The sequence below is a fragment of the Molothrus ater genome, chromosome 5 (genome assembly GCF_012460135.2).
Source record: "Molothrus ater isolate BHLD 08-10-18 breed brown headed cowbird chromosome 5, BPBGC_Mater_1.1, whole genome shotgun sequence".
NCBI lineage: Eukaryota > Metazoa > Chordata > Aves > Passeriformes > Icteridae > Molothrus > Molothrus ater.
In genome coordinates this window covers 34,946,999-34,965,831 of record NC_050482.2, presented here as the reverse complement: position 1 = coordinate 34,965,831, position 18,833 = coordinate 34,946,999, and the positions used below count along the sequence as shown (strand labels likewise).

At 44.4% G+C, this 18,833-nt stretch overlaps 2 protein-coding genes across 2 annotated transcripts; one reads left to right on the top strand and one right to left on the bottom strand.

The window, feature by feature from the left end:
* Positions 1 to 1,892: 1,892 nt before the first annotated feature.
* On the bottom strand, positions 1,893 to 12,189 carry LOC118698306 (cathepsin E-like). The gene is made up of 9 exons (XM_036401493.2): positions 11,957 to 12,189; positions 11,610 to 11,787; positions 8,895 to 9,012; positions 8,267 to 8,385; positions 7,603 to 7,802; positions 6,813 to 6,935; positions 5,723 to 5,867; positions 3,190 to 3,288; positions 1,893 to 3,104 (listed from the first exon to the last, which is right to left on the bottom strand). The coding sequence occupies exons 1-9, from the start codon at positions 12,010 to 12,012 to the stop codon at positions 2,925 to 2,927; spliced, it is 1,218 nt and encodes a 405-aa protein (XP_036257386.1). The 5' UTR covers positions 12,013 to 12,189; the 3' UTR covers positions 1,893 to 2,924.
* A 4,387-nt stretch (positions 12,190 to 16,576) lies between these two features.
* Positions 16,577 to 17,413, top strand: LRRC10 (leucine rich repeat containing 10). The gene has a single exon (XM_036401543.1). It carries the CDS (start codon positions 16,577 to 16,579, stop codon positions 17,411 to 17,413), a length of 837 nt encoding a protein of 278 aa, XP_036257436.1.
* Positions 17,414 to 18,833: the final 1,420 nt, after the last annotated feature.

Here is an 18,833-nt window from a genome sequence, read left to right as displayed (position 1 = left end):
CTGCCCAGGAGGCACACTGCTGCTTTCCACCAGAACATCATACATCTAATCAGGAATGATTTTGCTACCTCTCCCACTCGCTCTGCCAGCACTCCCCGGCCCTGCAACAGTGTTCATTATTTGATGGAGGATGAGGGTGCCACACAGCAGCCATTAGGTAGATAAGAGCTTAATTAGGAATTACAGCTCTGAAGTCCTGCAATGCGATCTATAATACACAACACAGCTGGCCCAGTGGGCCAGCTCCAGGTTAGCTACAGCATTCTGTTCATTGCTTCTAAAGAAGCAATGCTAGCGCTGGGATGAGTTACCAGAAAAATTTCCTCTTGTCATTTAGCCTGTTATCTCACTTTGGCAAACATCAGTGTACTCTGATTTGTATTAAATTGTCTTTTGGGATTATGTGCTCTCTTACACACTTCTCTCAGTAAGCTGTTTGCCTTAGCATGGTAAATGGAGTATTTTGGCAAACCCAACAAACTGCAATCCATGTTCACAGGTATTAGCAATCCTGAATTATTGCATGAATAAAGGCACTTTGAGACACACCATCGTCCTGGTTTTACTGAACTCTCAAGAAACAGTTCTGGCAAGGGTTTGACCTAACATGCAAATCAACTTGATGTCTACCAGGAACAGCAAGGCACAGAAGCTGGCAAAGTTGGACAAGGATAGAACAGGGCCAGGATAGATGAGTAGGTCAGGGCAACAGTTGGCTCCAATCAGATGGTGTTAATCTTGAGTAAGATCAGATATATCAGAACAAAGAGAGGACTAGCCCCTGTGCATGCTGCCTGACTTTCCACCTGTTTCTAGGATGTGTTCCCACTCTGTGCTGGAATTCATAGAGCCAAGATGGGACTGACTGGCTGTGGGGACATGTCCCAACAACCTGAAAATCTTCTGCTGTAAATAACAGATCTCTAACTCTGACCGCAAACTCATATTTATGGAACACATACATAGTGTATGTATAATGGAAATGTATCAGAGTGTTAAGTATGCTGCGTAGTAGACAAAACAAAAATACCCTGCTGCTGTTAAATGGGGGATGGGGCTTTATAGATGTTTGTTTGTCTTGGCTCATGACCAAACAAATGACATTTTCTAGACAAATAAGATAGCTTATGGTCAATCCACTGTTTAAGAGTGACATGGACAAAGGGGAATCAAGGCAAGATTGGCCTGAAATACAGGGTAACTTCACACAGCTCAGTCTCATCTGCAGAGACAGCTGGCAGCAGAGTCTCTTTTGCTGGAGGTTGATAGCCTGGATGCCAAATGTGTAACACAATGTGGCTGCAAATAGAGAGTCATGGAAACAGGCACTGGGGAGAAAGATTATTTCATATTAGAAGGCAAGATCAGTATTTAGAGATACCTGCAGGAAAACCATCCTGTTTTTGTAATACTTACTGAGTCTTACAACTGAAAACTTAAAATCTAAGGGGCTGTGATACCACCAAGGCCAACAACTGATATTGGTTTTGGTCTGTGCCAGGCACATCCAGACAGACAGCAGCAGCAAGTGCCTGGTGGCCACCAACTTCTGTTCCAGGGGCCACCATGGGGCCAGTCTCCACCTGCCCATGGCTCTGCCCTGCTGGGAAGGTGTGGGATCTCAGCACATCGTTCCCGATGTCCAGAGATGCCAGGAGAACCCTTGGGGGTCTGCCGAACCCGACAGGAAGGTGCCCCGTGCCCATGGCTGGGACTGCAGACATTTGCAGGCTTTAGGAAGATACAAGCAGCCCCAACATGCCAACACACTTTTTATCCTCCAGGACAGAGAGCAATCTGAATTTTCAATTGTTGTTCCACCCTCAACTCCCCTTCCTCCCAGCACTGGAACCACTGTAAAGAAACATAAAATGTAACTGTAATAGCACTAAGGTAAAGCAGATTTTGTTTGGTCAAGTTTTATTCATGTGTATGGGGGCAGTATCAGCTTTAGCAATCCAAACAAACAAATGGGTAGAATTCAGGTGAATGTTTTGCCAAATCAGCGCAGCTACCTGTGGCTGTTCCATCTGAAACTCCTGCCACTGCTGACAAGAAGTGGCTGAGCAAGGGGCAGTAGATATGTAGTGCTGGTGAGTGGGTCCCATAACTCATCTGAGGGGGAGGAACACTGGTATCCCTTTGCACGGGCTGCACTCTGGGTTTCTAATGTGAATGGATGCTGCTCCAGCTGCTCACACTGCCCAGGGGGAGAGGAGTCAGGCACTAAATGCAGCATCTGACCTAAGGCACAGACATCAAATGCCGAGACCCAAAAAAGGAGAATTATCAAGGTATTATGAATCCCAGGGAAAAAGCAGGTCTGAGAGGTGGCGTAAGGAGCAGGAAATTGTGCAAGGAACAGTAGTTGAAATTAGTGGTGATGCCACACAGGCATCAGTCAAATTCCCTTTTATATAAGCTGGTTGGAGCAAGCTAATTTAAAGAGAATTTCCGTGGCACTCAGGAAATAAAGTTGAACAAAACCCAAACCATGGAAAATAATGATGGAAAGGAAAGCTGTAGGAAATGAGGTGGAAACTAGCACACAAGAAGAAAAAAGGTAGCCAGACCAGGCACGATTAGGATTAGTTTTCCCCACACACAGCTGCTGTCTTTTCAGCCTGGCACAGTTCAGCATTGTTATTCTTCCTGATCTCTTGCAAATCTGAGTGCTGACCGGCTCTGCTGCTTTATCCTGAGAGCTGTAGTGTCCATGAGTTACTCAGGAAAAATTGTTTCACCGATGTAAACATATAGATATTTAACCACACTATATCATCTGGGACAAGGATCACTGCAAAGTCCTTAAAACTTAGAGAGGAACAACACAATGTGCATTTAGGTCCAGAGTTGCAGTAAAACTCTTCTTCACACATGTGTTGAAGATCATTACATTAAGACAGAATAAATGCTATTACAGCTCAGTAGTAATCCTTTCTGTGAACAGCTTTTGCAAATCCCACTCTGTCATTCCCACGGTCAAAAATACAGTAAAATGCAGACATGAAGACATCTCCTAAAATCCAGAGTGAGCCCGTGCGAGTGGGGATGTCGAGAGACTGAAAGCCACTCATGCAGAAGGTTTGGTCATCAATAGACTCCTGGAAGGGAAAGCACATGTGCCTGCAGCAGCCTGCTCCATGCCCAGCTCAGGGAGAGAGGAGCAGGGAAGCTGCTGACACTCACCTTTATGATGTACTGCTCTGCTGCCAGCCTGTACTCGTGGTGTCCGATCGTGAAGCTTATGTGAGGCAAGCTCGACAGTCTTCTGCAGTCTACAAGAAACTGGAAACAATGCACGGACTGAGATGGGATTGCTTTGTCTTTCTTCAAGTACTGCTCTTGGATTCAAGGCTTTTGGAGTAGGTAATAGTGAATTTACTACAGAGAAACAGCATTAGGCTGGCTTACAGCCTAACAGTGCCCTCCAGCTTTCATGTACTCGGTCAAACCAGCCCAGCAGCCCAGACCACTGCACCCTAGAGACCCTGGGCTGATGCAAATCCTTGCAAGTCCCAAGAGAGAGGAGGTGAAGGGGCTCTGATATCCTCCCTGTGCAACTCAAAGGCAAAACTAAGTGTGTGAGCCCCAGCCAGCCTACATCAGCAAGGTCTGCTGAGCAAAAGTTCTCCAATGCTCTGGCCTTGACAGGGCACAGGGAGTTGCCCAAGCCACAGAGGGAGCATCCTATGGGTGCAGTTCACCCCAGGTCCTCCCATATACCATGAGTTTAGGGGGAAAAAAAGATAGTGAGGAACACAGCACTTTGTGCTTATACTTTGCCCTGGAGTGGGATTTAAAGAGTAGAAGGACTAAACTCTGGCATGATCATTAATATACATAAGTAACATATTCAGTTACAGTAACGGAGAAGATAATTTCCTGGCCTTTCTAGTTATTTCATGAAAAAAATGGTGTGGGAAACAAACTATAGAATACTCCAAGTCCCAGAGGAACCTTTGCTGTAAACTGTAGTGTTTTAAGTCATTTTTTAGAGGCTTTTTAGAAGGAAAAATCTGCTTTTTGCTGTTTTTCAATCTATTTTATGAAAACATAATCCTACATCTTGTGCACACTTACCAAGTGTCATACCATTAGAACAAAACAAATCATGGGACAAGGGTACAAAAAGCCAGTAAAATGATTTATAGGATACAAGAAGCAAGACATAATTCTTTTACATAGCTATTACAGAATAGTACATCCAGAACAAATCAATCCTTGCTGAAAAGAGGTAGAAGTTCTGGTAAAACCCAGGATGGATACACTCACTTTTACTGGGATAAATTTGAGTCAATATATGCAGTCTGTCTGTGATTGCTAAAAATCTGTCACAGAAACTCCTATTTTCAGGATGCTTTTTTGCGAAATCTGAGATACCAGATGAATGTTCTTAGGTCAGCACTGGTGTATATATAAACCTACACAGCAATGACCCATTCCTTGTTTGTATTAGGCTAGTACATTGTACATTGGAAATACATATTTTATCTGTGTTCATTAGCATGAACCATTATAAAATCAACTTGTTATCAGAGCATACTCTTTGGCACGTATCTAAAAAGTTGAACAAAATCAAGATTAAAGGCTCGATTGAGAAAGAATCAGGAGCCTCAGGAGCTACACAGAGGTCACTGCAAGTCCTCCTCTTAAAAATGAAAGTGAATTAAGAGTCCACTTTAGTCTGCTCTATGTCCAGTGCACTGGGCACTTGCAATACTCTTAATTTTCTTCCAAGAGTAGCTTTGGGTCTGGATCAAGACAAACTGAGATTAGTTCAGTTGGTTAGAACATGGTGCTAATAACACCAAGGCTGTGGGTTTCATCCTTGTACAGGCCATTCCTGAGAGATGGACTTGATGATCCTCATGGGTCCCTTCCAATTCAGAATATTCTGTGAAATGCAAAGTTAACAAAAGCCACACAGGATTTGTTAACAAAGTAAACAAAAATTCAGCTTTGCTTGAGCACTGGAGCTGCGGCAATGTGCTGGTGACCTGTGGGAATCTGTGGGAGTCAGCCAAGGGCCAGGAATAGGCATGGTAAAATAAACTGGGTGTACAATAAACTGCTCTTTCCCTGGAGGCAGGACAGGAAGGAGTTGGGAGGAGTGTCAGCAAGGGAGATGCAGGAGGCAGCAGCAGGCAAGAAAGGAAAACCAGGAAAGGGTCAGTGGGGTAAGGTTCACGAGGAAGAGTAAGAGCCAGCAAGCCTTGTCCTGTACCCTGCAAATAGCCAGCATTGTGAGTGCCACTGATGTGCATCCCTCCCAGGAGCTCTGGCATGACACCAACTGCTGACAGTGAGGGGCCCTGTCAGTGAAGCCACTGTGGGGCTGTCATTAAAATACCATTCCTGACATGGCTGGCCATCAGCACCAAATCCCTCCTGGCTTGGGAGAGCCAACAGCTAGAGCTGGGGACTCAAAAAGACTCTGAGCTTCCAAAAGAAAATTATCTCTCATGCAGAGTACAGATCCATTCCTCAGTTCCCATTATTTCCTTACACACCAGTATAGAAGATGAAGTGAACATTTAGGAAAAGGACTGGGACAAGGCATATAGGTCAAAAGCAGCTTGGCTCAGAGCTCAGTGCTGTCTTGGAAACAAGGCTTCCACTGGCACCTGTCTAAGCCATCATTTCTGTTATTTTTCAACCCTTTGCATCATATACCAGTTTCTCTTCCTCTCTAGCTGTTTTCTGGCTGCACAGTTTTTACCTCTCCAGTATTTGATGGGCTTGCCCCAATATATGCCTGCAATCGCCTGATTTGTGAAGAGGGGCCGGTGATAAGAGAAGTGCCTGAGTCAACGATGGCTTCGCAGCCATGGGAGCAAAATGCCACCCGGCCCTGGATCTTTATACTGCAAATGAAAAAAGAAAAAAAAGCAGCTTTAAGCAAATGGCATATACACTGTGACTGAAACACTGTATTATTGCCAGCTAAAGCATCAGAGTACTGACTGAAGTTAATCCCAGAGAACAAGTGACAGGACAAGAGGAAATGGCCTCAAGTTGCATCACGGTAGATTTAGACTTGATATTAGTAAAAATTTCTTCACAGAAAGCGTTGTGAAGTGTTGGAACAGGCTGCCCAGGAAAGAGGTAGGGTCACCATCTTTGGAAGTGTTCAAAAGATGTGTGAATGTGGCTCTGGAGGACATGGTTTAGTGATGTACTTGGTAGTGGTGCTGGATTGACAGTTGTACTCAATGATCTTAAAGATCTTTTCCAATCCTAATGATTCTGTGTTTCTATGATTAAAACTAGCTGCCAAGCTTTGCTAAAGACAAGAATATCTGTGGACCCACTTTTCTCTCTTGAGACTCCTACAACTCTAATCATGTGCTTCCTGCTGATGAATTTGTCCTCACCCCCAGGTATGTGTTCTCATCAATTTAGGCAGAGTGCTAGAGGTGGGACAAAGGAACACGGGCTACTTTGACCAAAGTTAGCAGGACAGATGAAAGCAGGACCCAGAGCTGGATTCTATTCCTGGGTGCCTTAACCTCTTAACTGAACAGTCCACCAAGACTCATCTTGACCACTGGTGTATCATATTAAAACATACTAACATGCTCTCCCAGATACCAGCCACCCAGGTCACAGTGGATTTACAGAACTAACAAATCCCAATCTCATCCTGGTGAACCCCTCTTTGAGGGGCTAGAATACTGCAGCTGAGCCCTCCTGCTCCTGTGCCACCAGGTGTTTCTTTCTCTGGGGGTTTAGCTAGGGAGGTGAATTTCACCAGGTTTTTTAAACATACATACATACATACATACATACATACATACATACATACATACTTGTTCATGTGTATTTGCCAGTAGCTTTTCTCAGTGACTGGGACCCAGTGGATTGAACCTTTGTAGAGAGAATGGTCTATCCCCCCCAGAATCAACTCACCGCCGTTCTCGGTGTCGTCTCCTCTGAAAGCAGAAAACAGGTTAACACAGGCATGGGAGCGTGCCAGTATGCACAATGAGATTACACTTAAAAAGCAAAAGTCAAATCACAGCCCTTTCTTAATTCAGATATGGATGGCTGAAAGGGATTACTACTAAATTATCACTGTATGTGCTCCAACTCATACCCTCCAAACAAACTCTGAGAAGACTCTATGTTGACACCAAGGTAGGCATGGGGAGCAAGCTGAGCCAGTTGCTACTCTCAGCTCAGAGGAAACACTAAAGAAATAGATGGAGTTGCAGCTGGGTCCAGATTATGGAACAGTATTTTTCTGAAATGTGGCTACTTGGGTGTAGCACAGCACTTCTGCTCATCCGCATGGGCCAGAGGGAAACCTCTGGCAACTGACATGGTGAGTCTCAGCTGGGAACTTTTCTTTTATTTATGACCCGCTCCAACAAGAATAAATCTCTGTCCAAAAAGTCATGGTCCTCTCCATAACATTTTTTTTTCTTTTCATGCTATAATTTTCAATGTCAAATTGAAAACAAAGAAACAACACAAAGAATCAAAAAAATGGGGGGAATGTCTTTCTAGGGTTGAAGCTTTATACAGATGCACAGCTGTTTCTATCAACAGTTAAAATAGATTTACTTCTTTTTTAGCAGTGTTATTTTAAAGACAGACCTTTTCAGATAGAAAGAGAAGACTGGCTCCTCTACCAGCTGCTGGTTCATGATGCTGTCAAACACAGGCAGAGCATTGCCCACTGCTAAGGAGGGGTAGCCTAAGCCCAGTACACCATCAAAGTGGGCAAGGACAAAAGTTGTTCCTGGTTCAAACACTGACTCGCCAAAGTCCTGTCCCTTGATGGAGATGTTACTTATCTGTTTGGTAAAAAAAAAAAAGAGACAACCACCATCAACCAAGCAAAGAACAACCAGAACTGAAAGTAATGACACCACCAATAACAAGAAATTAGCCATATTTCTGATCCATATCAATGCATTCATTCAATTTATAAAACCTGGCTATCTTTGTGTGACTTGCATCAACATAGCACGTGCCCATTTGGCAGGTAGGCAGCACTGATTCCTTAGAATGCCTTAATTATGTGGCTGCTTCTTCATTAGCCCAGAAGAGGATCCAAGAAGACAAGTAGAAATGAAAAATAAAATGTGATGCATTTGTGTTGGTAGTCCAAAGCTGAAGCAGAGCCCACACCTCTCAGCTTGGTGGGACCTGACCCTGCCCTTGCCTAAACCAGGGAAGGTTTTCCAGGGCAAGGAAACTGAAGTGCCCTGCAAACAGCTGATCTGGAGGCTGACAGCCATTTTTGGGGGACACTCACCTGCAGTGTGTCTTTGCCAGCAATGCCCAGAAGCTGTCCTGAGCCGTACTGCAGAGAGAAGGCTTCCCCTCCATGCTCATATGAATCTGACTTGAAGGACTTAAATTTTTGGTGCACCCCTACACAAAAAAAAATATGACACTTCTACACTGAGGGGAGGTCCTGGCAACCCACCCACTTCCCAATGCAGAACAAGATGAGATGTAGGAAAACGAGATTTTTGCTTCTCTCAAGAGAAAAGTGCTGAAGAAGTACTGCAGGCACCTCAGTTCCCCTGCAGACATCCCAGTTTTTCTGTACCCGAGAGGTAATTTTGCATTTTAGAGAAAAATTAGAACAGAAATGGGCATTTCCTCCTTTGTTGGCAGGTCTCCCAGGTCTATTTTCACACCTTTTACGCCATGGTGGGTGCAGAGGGACTCTGGGCAGTTGCAGCCGGTGCCTGCCCTGGCTGCAGAGTGCCATGAGGGACAGAGGAGCAAACTGGGGAGAGGAGAGCAGCCCTGAGGGATGCTCCAAACCCTCTCCTTGCAGATCCCAGCTGCAGGCAAGCATTTGGGTAAGGAGAACTGGGCATGGTCTCTGCAGCCAAGCCAAGAGAAGCACCAAGGAGAGCACCATTTCTTACGGCAGGCCTCGCTGATGCAGTAGGCGGATGGGACCCAAAAGTTGGAGGAGCCGGTGTCGAAGACGACGGTGAAGCTTTGTGGCGGTGTCCCCACGCTCACCACCCCGTAGTACTGAGCCTGCGGGAGGAATGAGGCCCTCAGCCCCGGCAGCCTCCAGCCGGCTGCTCTGAGGGAGAGCCGGGATCGGGAGCATCCCACAGCACTCCCTCAGGGCCTTCTGTGCAATTGCATTTAAACGGGAAGGCACGGCACACCGAACGTGTCTGGAGCGTGACGGAGTCATTCTCCTCTTAGCCCTCACCGCAACCGCCTTCGTAGGATATGTCCTACCATGAGGCCAAATGTCATTCTGAGGAGCTACAGTAATCACAAACCTATTCTCAGCAATCCCCTACACTGGACAAACACTAGTCGAATGAGCCTGAGGTGGATTCTCTGTTGATAACCCCACACTAACTCGATTCTTTGCCCTTCACTTCCTCCTCCCATTCGTCATCGCAGGCCTCACACTCGTCCATCTCACCTTCCTCCACGAAATGGGATTAAACAACCACTAGGCATCCCCTCAGACTGCGACAAAATCCTGGCAGATCCTAGGGGGTCGAATCTGCATTCGTATGGGGATAGTTTTTCTGAGCCGGGGGTTATTTGGGCGAGTCAAAAGTTTAGTGCAGTTAAGAGGATGCTTAGGGTTAGTGATAGGGCCAGTATGAATAGGATTATGTTTATTACTCTCCTCTGGGTTTAAAGCAGATTCTAAGGATTGGAAGTCAATTGTAATTAGTATACTAGAAGAGTAAGATCCTCATCAGTAGATAGAAATGTAGAGGAGTAATCACATGACATCTACGAAGTGGCTTCGAGCAGCAGGTTTTACTGCAGCTGAATGAAAAATGTGCGGCATTTGTAAAGCCTTTTAAGCAAATATTCAGCTGGGTTCCCTATGGAGTCAGCAAACCCTCTTGCACTGGCTTCAGAGGTGACAACGTCACCCTCAAGATTGAAACTCTCACATGACCACACAGACTTTCAGGCTGTTCCTTGCTGATGTCAATAAGAAAACAGTGTTGCAAAGTCAGGACGGCCTGCCCCTGCCAGCTTCAGAGGGCTCTGACCAGGGGCACAAACACTGTCTTATGTGGCTGCCCTTTCTCCTTGTAATTAGCAGCTATTCTAGCAAGTCAAAAACTATTGTGTTGCACAAACTGCTCCTGATGTACTGGACAAAGTTCATCCAGCAGATGAAGAAACCACTGACCATCCCTGGATACCAATTGAGACTGAGATAATCTGTGAACACGTGAATGCTGGAGTGAAGTGCTTATCCACATCCCGAATACAAGTGTCTGAGTGCTCCTATCTGGCCCTGGAAGAGCATTTCAGCATTAAGAGACCTATTTTTAGGAAGAGGCATTTCTGGAATTCAACCACAGATAGAAAAGCAATAGCTAGTGCCAAACTTTTTTCAGCAATACAAGTATTTGAATATGTACTTCAAGTGCACACTTGTTAATTAATAAACTGACGTTTCTGACCCCAGAATAAGCAGTCTGAATGAGACAATCTTGAAAGGGCAAGCAAGCATGCCATTTAAGAGAATATCCAACTATACAGTAGGATTCTATTTCTTCCTGCATTAAACAAACCTAAGTGATGTTCATTAAAAGAAAACAAAAACAAAACTAAAACAGATACAACCAGAAATCCCACATACACACTGCAATAAAACCGTTCCTGGTGCTACCTGAATATGCTGGGGAAGTGGGTTTTGCTTTGTTGTTTTGAGATTTTCATTTATCCCTCTTTGAAATAAGCTTTAGAGCAGGTTGAAGTGTTTCAGTGTCCTTTGTTCTTCTTCACATACTTATTTCTTTATGGCCCTCAAGTGTCAGTAAGATCTTGCTGAATGAATTTGGCCTTCCCTTCGATTCCATTTCCTGTTCAGGTGAAGACTTCACAACATTTCTGCAGCTTAGTTTCCCTTCAGATAAGCATAGCAGAAAAACCAAATAAAACAGAAAACAGAGACCATCCAAATGGACAAAATTCTAAAACCAGGAAAGACAGCTTACAAAATGGTAGACCTGCTGACTTGCCTGTCTGAGATCCAGAGAAATTAATATTTTTTCCTTTTTCAGTTTAGATGGTAAATCCTCCCAGGTCAGTCTCCAATATTTAATACATATTAAACTCCAGAGATAAAAGCAGAAAAATAAAAAACTCTACTTAAGTCTTTATCATCACTGATTTGTGATTCCACCTGATCAAATAAATGAGATTTGAGGGATTTTTTTAAACCACAGAAGCATCCAAGAGTCTGGTAAATAGAACATGACTAAATGAAGCAATCAGATTCTGCTGTGAAAAACCCTGTAGTTTGCCAAGACTGATACAGGCAAACCTCCCATATTTCTTTGGGGACCCAACCAAGTCCACTACAGATCTGTACAAAAGTAAAACTTGTCACAGGACTACCACTGCTACTCTACATCAGCTTTCTACTCAGGTCCCATGCTATCCTAGATCTAGACATGCTTTATTTTGCAGATTGCAACCTGTTTTTTTTATGATCTAATATTTATAGCATAAAGCAACAAGACACCACAAGCTCTATAATTTCATCGACAGACTAGATTTGAAATGTGCTGGGAAAAGAACCCTGCCTCCAGTAGAATGATGAGTCCTAATGATTGCATTACCAAAACTGTACTTACATTCATGTAATCATACAGCCTTTCTGAAGCAGTTCCTACTGATAAAGCAATATCTGCTGGGAAACAATGCAGATACCTCCGGGCAAAAACATCAGGGTGGTGATTCCTCCAAAATTCCTCTAATTCTCCCTTTTCCTTCAGCTGTTTCTTGATAGATTTGAATCGAATCAAAGGGATTCTATGCAAATAAAATAAACACACAAAAAAACCTGATCATCCTTTCTAGAACTGTCATATACTCCATCTATTTAAAAAAAAGGTTTCTTTTTTGAGACCTCAAGTAGCAACAAGCACAGGTCACCCATGAAGCCAGCTGTGTGGCAGTGAAGGCAGAGGAGTTTTCTTACCGTTCCACAGCCACGATGAGCGGGATGTAAACCACTGCCAACAGTATTGCCCTCATGGCTCCAAGAGGTTCAGAGTCTAATGACACTCCTTTGCTCACAAGTCCCTTTTTTATGGCCTCCTGTCAGCTGAGGGCTGCTCGCCAGGTCAATCAATCGCAGGAGGTCAGTGCTTTGGCAGAAAACTGATCAATTTACCCTCAGACTGGTTTGTGCAAATAGTGATGTCCAGTGGAGCTACTCAAATAACCAGGGCACAGTCTAGACCAAACAGACATTTAACCAACAATCCTTAATGTCTTTTACATAAATATAATTCATGAGTTGAGCTTGGCTCCTGCTAGAATGAGAAAGAGGAAGCTGTCCAAGCACTTACTGCTTTTCAAGCTTGCTTTAGTGAGATGTTGCTCAGAAGTGCTCAATGCAGAGAAAGAGGACATAATATACATCCATTTCCCTTCTGCAGGAGACATTTCAGCAGGGCTGAGAAGACATTTGGTGCGCTTGTGACAAGTCACCTCCTAACAGCTGAAGTTTAATTCCCGATCTGGGAGAGAGTTCCAGTCTAAACATAAATGTGACTGCCATGCCATAAAATGGATCTTCAAAGTAAAAAACACAACAGTACAATACTGCAACATACAGTAAAAACCAGCAATAATTTTGCACACATTTCAGCAAGACATTTGGAAGAGCTCTCTTGGATATATTTTCGGGCAAGTTTCCTGGGGTTAGTGGCTTCCACCCCTGCAGGTGGGTTCAAGTCTAGCCTGCAGAGAAATAATGGTGTCAAAAAGAGGCTGATTTGGCAGAGCACAACCCCCAGCCTGTCAGCTGCCCAGGAGGAAGCAGAGCACTGAGTCTGCAGTTTACTTGCAAGACTTTTTGAATCTTTCCACTGCAGAAGAAAGAGCAGTAAGCAGCCACATATACAGCCTAGCATGTACTAAAGCTAACTTTGAATAATCAGCCATTTTTGTTCAAAAGGCTATGGTAGGATGCTGGGAAAAGAGAAACCACTTTTTTTTTTCTTCACAACACACCATGTATTTAAAATAAACTGCTCACTATGCAAAGGTGAACTGGGACTAAGGAATTCTCTCAAAAGAGAGCAGAAGTGCAACAGCGCAGCAAGGAGTGAATGTCAAAGGACACAGAGGAGGCAGGAGTTGTCATCTTCTGCTCCAGCAGCAATGTCAAGAAAAAACAGCAGAAAACCCAATCACACAGCATTTGTGAGCCAAGAAGGGGTCTAAATGCCCATCACAGACTTCAAATAAATACAAAGGAAACAAAAAAAAATTGCTCCTTTAAGTCATTTCCCTTGCTATGTCAGACTAATTGAGTATGGGTATGAGAGCCTTAAAATCAATAAGTTTAGAGCTCTATTTATTAGTTGCCCCAGATTTTGAAATACAGTTTGCTTTTTCCAACATACCTCCAAAATTGTAAGGACTAAAAAATCACAGCAAAGGCTGAGCCTGGTCATCACACAGCTGCAGGCAGAGCTTTGGAACTGAAAAAGCACCAGCATCTCTATTATAATATCTTGTTTCAAAAAATAATAGAATCTCAAAAATGCATCTTTTCTGTTGATTTCTATTTTATTTTAATTTTTTTTCAATTATCTATCTCTGAGTAATATTCCCCATTTCTCCTGAACTCAGAGGTTTTACACAAGTTATCAGCAAATGATCACATTTTCTGCCCCACAGTCATCCCAGCCACTGAGCTGCAAGAGCTGGGTGCTGGAAATGGGAATGGTGAGCAAAGATTTGTGAAATCTAGAAAGAAAAGGCATTTCTCAAGGAGCCCCCACCTGTCACTTGATGCACAGCAGAGCAGATGTCATGCCCTTGGGTAGGGCAGTGCTGCTTTGACAAGAGCAAGACAATGTCTGTGCTGAGTGCCTTTATCACTTGAACTTTTCCTCAAATGCTGCAAATGCTTCTGGGAAGTCGATAATGTTCCTGTTGGAGGGCACCACGGTGACTTTGAAGACATGAAGCTTTCAAAACACCGCCTGGGTCTACTGTGAGGACTGCCTTTGCCTTCGTGCCTCCACTGAGTGGCTGATTCTCAGAAAGAACACGATTGTTCATTTTACTGCAAGTGTAGTCCTTCATTAATCCACACACAGAGGTTATTCTTTCCCAAATTCTCTGATCTCACTCTATGTTCCAAGCAGACATTAATTTAGCTAACAGAGGTACAAAATGCAGCAACAAAAGGTCATTGTGACCTTTTTTGATAAGCTGGAATAATGATTAAACTACAGTGCAGAGGATCCCTAAGAAATAGTTATCTGCAGCTTAAAAGTTGCATTAAGGAGAAATAATTCAAGTAGAAAAAAAAATCCATATCCACATCTGCAGACTTAGTACTTTGCTAAGTTATTTGTCTACATATGGATTATTGAGAAAAAATATGCCTAAACTATACCATTAATATATTCTTAGCTATCCTCTTGTGTTGTTATCATTAGTAGGTTGTCTGAAAAAATTTGTCAACAAGACAAGGCTTTGCTGTGGACGTCTATTCATTATTAATTATGCCAAATGCATTTGGTTTTCCACACCTTTAGTCTATAGTGCCTTAAGGGGAGGGATGTTCGCCTTCAAAAGGTGCCATGGCTGTTTAGAAATGAAAACAAATACAACAATCTGCTGACACATTCCCCACAGTGGTCCTCTGACAGGCCACAGAGCATCAAAGCAGTAAAGAAGTGTCTAAAAGGAGATTCTCATGCAGTGCAAACTGGCTTCTTGCTTCTGGGATGCCATGCACAGCACATCCCACCATCAGAGAGGGAACTTTCAGGCCCTCTATTCCACAGCACCACCACAGATGACTGTGCCATCATCTTTGTTCTCCAGGCTTGATGCCTTGCCCAGCTTCTCCATCTAAAACTGATTTTATGGCACTCAGGTCTCAGCACTGACTGCTCTCTGTCCTGTTGCAGAACTGCTCCCCAGGTGCCCTCTCTATTGTTCTCCTCCATACATTTCATAGCATCACTGCTGCATGGCACAGCTACTCATCTTGTGGGGAAAAGGCTCATAAACATCCTATAGCCTATACCAAATTGATAGCTAAGAGCTGCTTTACATTTGAAAGCAAGTGATAGTAGAGAGCTCTATATAACTAGATTTGACCAGAAATCCAGAGGCCACCTTAAGTGGTGCCTGTTCCTCAATTTTCTGCTTGCTCTGCCTTTCATTTTTCAAGAGTATGTGGCTCTCAGCAGTCACAGATTTTGGTAGTATAGCACCTAATACCCCAAAATCAATTGCAGATTATTCAAAGAAAGTATACTCTCTAAATATGGTAAGTGTGGGAAATTACAGCAATGAGCTGTAGATATCAAAGCAAAGAGCCAGTGGAGAAAAGGCTATTTTCCCTTAAACACTGCCAGCTTTCACATCCAAAGCTCATGGCAGAGCTATGGCCAACACACAGGCAGAACAACCACAGAATGGGTTGGATTGGAAGGAATCTTAAATATCATGTAGTTCCAACCTCCCTGACATGGGTGGGGACAAATACGAGTCCCCAGGAAAGCCTGAAATAGCAGCAGCTCAACATGTCAAACTATGCAGAGGTTCCTATACATGGGAATGCTCCTAGAAATTAGAACTGAACAGCAAAATGGGTCATGATGTGACTAGAACAGTTTACACTGTCACATCTAAATAGCCATAACTTTTCAAAATCAGACTTATTTCACTCATAACAAGTGAGAATCTTGATGGAATCCATGAGAGTTTCTTGACAGGTTTTGGTACAGACACAGGAACTGCAGTAGCACAGTTGGAAAGCAGAGGGAGAACAACCTTGGCAATTTGTGATAGCATATTACACTGAGATTCAGACAAGGAGTAAAACAATGTAATGAAAAAGGCCCTACACAATCAAGAGTGCCAGAGGCTATAATAAATACCATTAAATTAGGAACATAAACAGTAGAACCACTCAAGATAGCAGTTTGCCAAGTATTTGTGTTAAAGCTTTAAGATAAGTACTGGGGTGGCAAATTACACTCTGAAATCCATGTATTTGGCGCCTTTCAAAATACATCCCTGAAAGTGCCACTCATCTGGAAAGTCAGTCAAGTCTCGACAGGTATTTTAAACAACAATTTGATTATATCCGACATTTCTGCTGAAAGTTTCATGGAAGTTAAATATCTAAGCTTAAAACTTCAGTCTGCTGTGGTGTTTACTTTCCCAAGCCCATCCTTGCTGCCTGCATTGGCTACACAGACAGCACAGCTGCAGCAAGAAGTGAGGGGCTGGGGCATTGGCGTGACCCTAATTTTGTCTGGGGCAAAATCAGAGAACATTTACAGTGTGCAAGAGGAGGAAAGAAGGAATGCTTTCAGGGGGAGGGCGAGCATGTGGGAGTGTGGGTGAGAGAGGGAGACCTGGGCCCTGAGTCGTCCTGTCTATAATCCCCGTCACCAAACACTCAGTCAGTTATCAGAAGCATTTCAGAGCCCTTGAGATTAATGGCTGGTGCCATGTAAACAGAGCCTTATATTGGGAAGAACGAGTTACCAACAAGCCAGTGTGCACCAGGAGACCAAGGCAGCCTCCTGTCCCTCACAGTCCCAGCCATCCCGAGATGGGCAACAGTTTGAAAGCCATACTTGCTTTTGTGCCCTCTAACAAGTGCCAGAAGTACCTCCTAGAAGACCTAGAAGAGATGCCAGTGGATAAAATGGTCGATCTGAGTGGCAGGCAGATGAGGCGGCTGCCTGTGCACATCTGCTCTTTTAGGGAATTGGTTAAGCTGTACCTGAGTGACAACAACCTGAACCATCTACCTCCCGAGCTGGAGCAGCTGCAAAACCTGCAGATCTTGGCACTGGACTTCAACAACTTCAAAGCGCTGCCTCTAGTTGTGTGCACACTGACACAGCTGTGCATCCTCTACCTGGGCAACAACAAGCTCTGCAGCCTGCCCCTGGAGCTCCGACTCCTGCAGAACCTGAAGACGCTGTGGATCGAGTCCAACTGCCTGCAGTACCTGCCTGAGGTGGTGTGCGAGCTCAGCCTGCTCAAGACGCTGCACGCAGGCTCCAACGCCCTGCGCGGCCTCCCTCGGCAGCTGCAGGGCCTGCAGGAGCTGCGCACCATCTGGCTCTCCGGGAACCTGCTCTCCGAGTTCCCGCCCGTGCTCCTGGACATGCCCTTCCTCGAGGTGATCGACGTGGATCGCAACTCCATCCGCTTCTTCCCCAGCCTTGCTCACCTGCCTGGCCTGAAGCTGGTGATCTACGATCACAACCCCTGCAGGAATGCGCCCAAAGTGGCCAAAGGTGTGCGCAGGGTGGGCAGATGGTCAGAGGAGACCCCCGAGCCCCGCAAGCGATCGGGGGCGGTGATAGATATCACGCTGGACGAGAAGCCATTGCTACCTCCTGCCGCCAAGGCCGAGCCAGACGCCGAGCCCTGCTGACGCTCAGCTGCCCCTTCTGGCCAAGGTGGCAGCGCACTCCCACCGCTGCCCAACCTCTACCTCTCCCTTGCTTGCTGGTGTCCAGGGAGCACCACACCGCATGGCAATCTTAGGAGTACATTCACAAGCTTGGAGATAATGTGACAGCAAAACTCTTGTACAGAGACCTGTCTGTCTTTTTGCAGCACCCAGCACTCTCCCTAGAACAGACTTCTTCCCTCTCCCATGCTGGGACCACATGGAGTTCACAATAGAGATAAGATTCAGTTTAGATGTTTGCCATGGGTGGATTGCATGGAGCACATATGGACTTGCTGCTCCTCACCCATGGGCTCACTCTTCTCCCTTCTACCTTGTTGAGGTGTCCCAGCTCAGCTGAAAGCCACTGCTCAATGTGATCCCCACAGCTCTAAAGCAGCATTGGTCTCAAATTACTTTATCTGAAACATAGCAGTACCTTTCCCTGTCTGCTGAGTGGGAAGTGGTAGCAGAGTCCTGGCTGCACGATCAAGGAAACAGCACATATGTACAGGGGGCTCTCCTCTTTCTTTCTGCAAAATTCATACTGCTGAGTAGCATCCAATGATGGTGAGGAAAGCTGTAGGCTTTGGTGCTGGGTTTTGTTACTGACAACACTGCCTCTAAGGGCAGCTGTACAGGACAAGTTTTCATGCAGGAGCAAAGAAGAAAATCAAAGTCTGACTAAAAAGGAAAAGCCACAAGAGCTGCAAAGGTAAACTTGCATGAATAAAATCCAGGCCTGTGAGCTGTCACTATAAGCTTGCACATAATCTGATGAGACAAACTTTACTCAGATGATTTCAGCTGGGTATTTCTCAAGCTTGCAACTTGGAGCAGTTCAGATCCTTAAAAATGCACTTTTTTCCTAAGCTTTGCTTTAATTGAGTAACAGAAATCTGGCTCAAAGTGACATTTCAAACTTTAGACTCCAAAGCATGGTTGAATTAGGTGACAGGTTTTCTAACAAGGATGGAAAGCCCTTGGTGGCACACTCTTTGAGTCTGTCTCACCAGCACAGCCTGCAGAAGCAGCAGTTGACTTCCCAGAAAAGGTTTGATTCCATGCCAGTTCGTGACTGTTTAATGTCATCTACATGCTTGAAAAATTATCTGGAAATATATAGACTCTGCTAGCACTTGTTGTCTTGTAAAATGAAGTCCAAATTTGCATCTGGCTGGCACCCATGTAGTGCACTCCTAGTGAAATTAAATAAAAGCATACTAGCAGCTTGCCAAGTTAAAAAGTCCTTCTTTGGAATTAACAGCAAATTCTTTATCTAGTCTTGTTCCAACAATTTCTTCCTACAAAAACAAAAGCAGGACATGAGTTAGGGGTGCTGTTTTAATATGTGAAGTCAATATTTTATATCCCACAGAACTGAGGTGGTACTGTATTTATC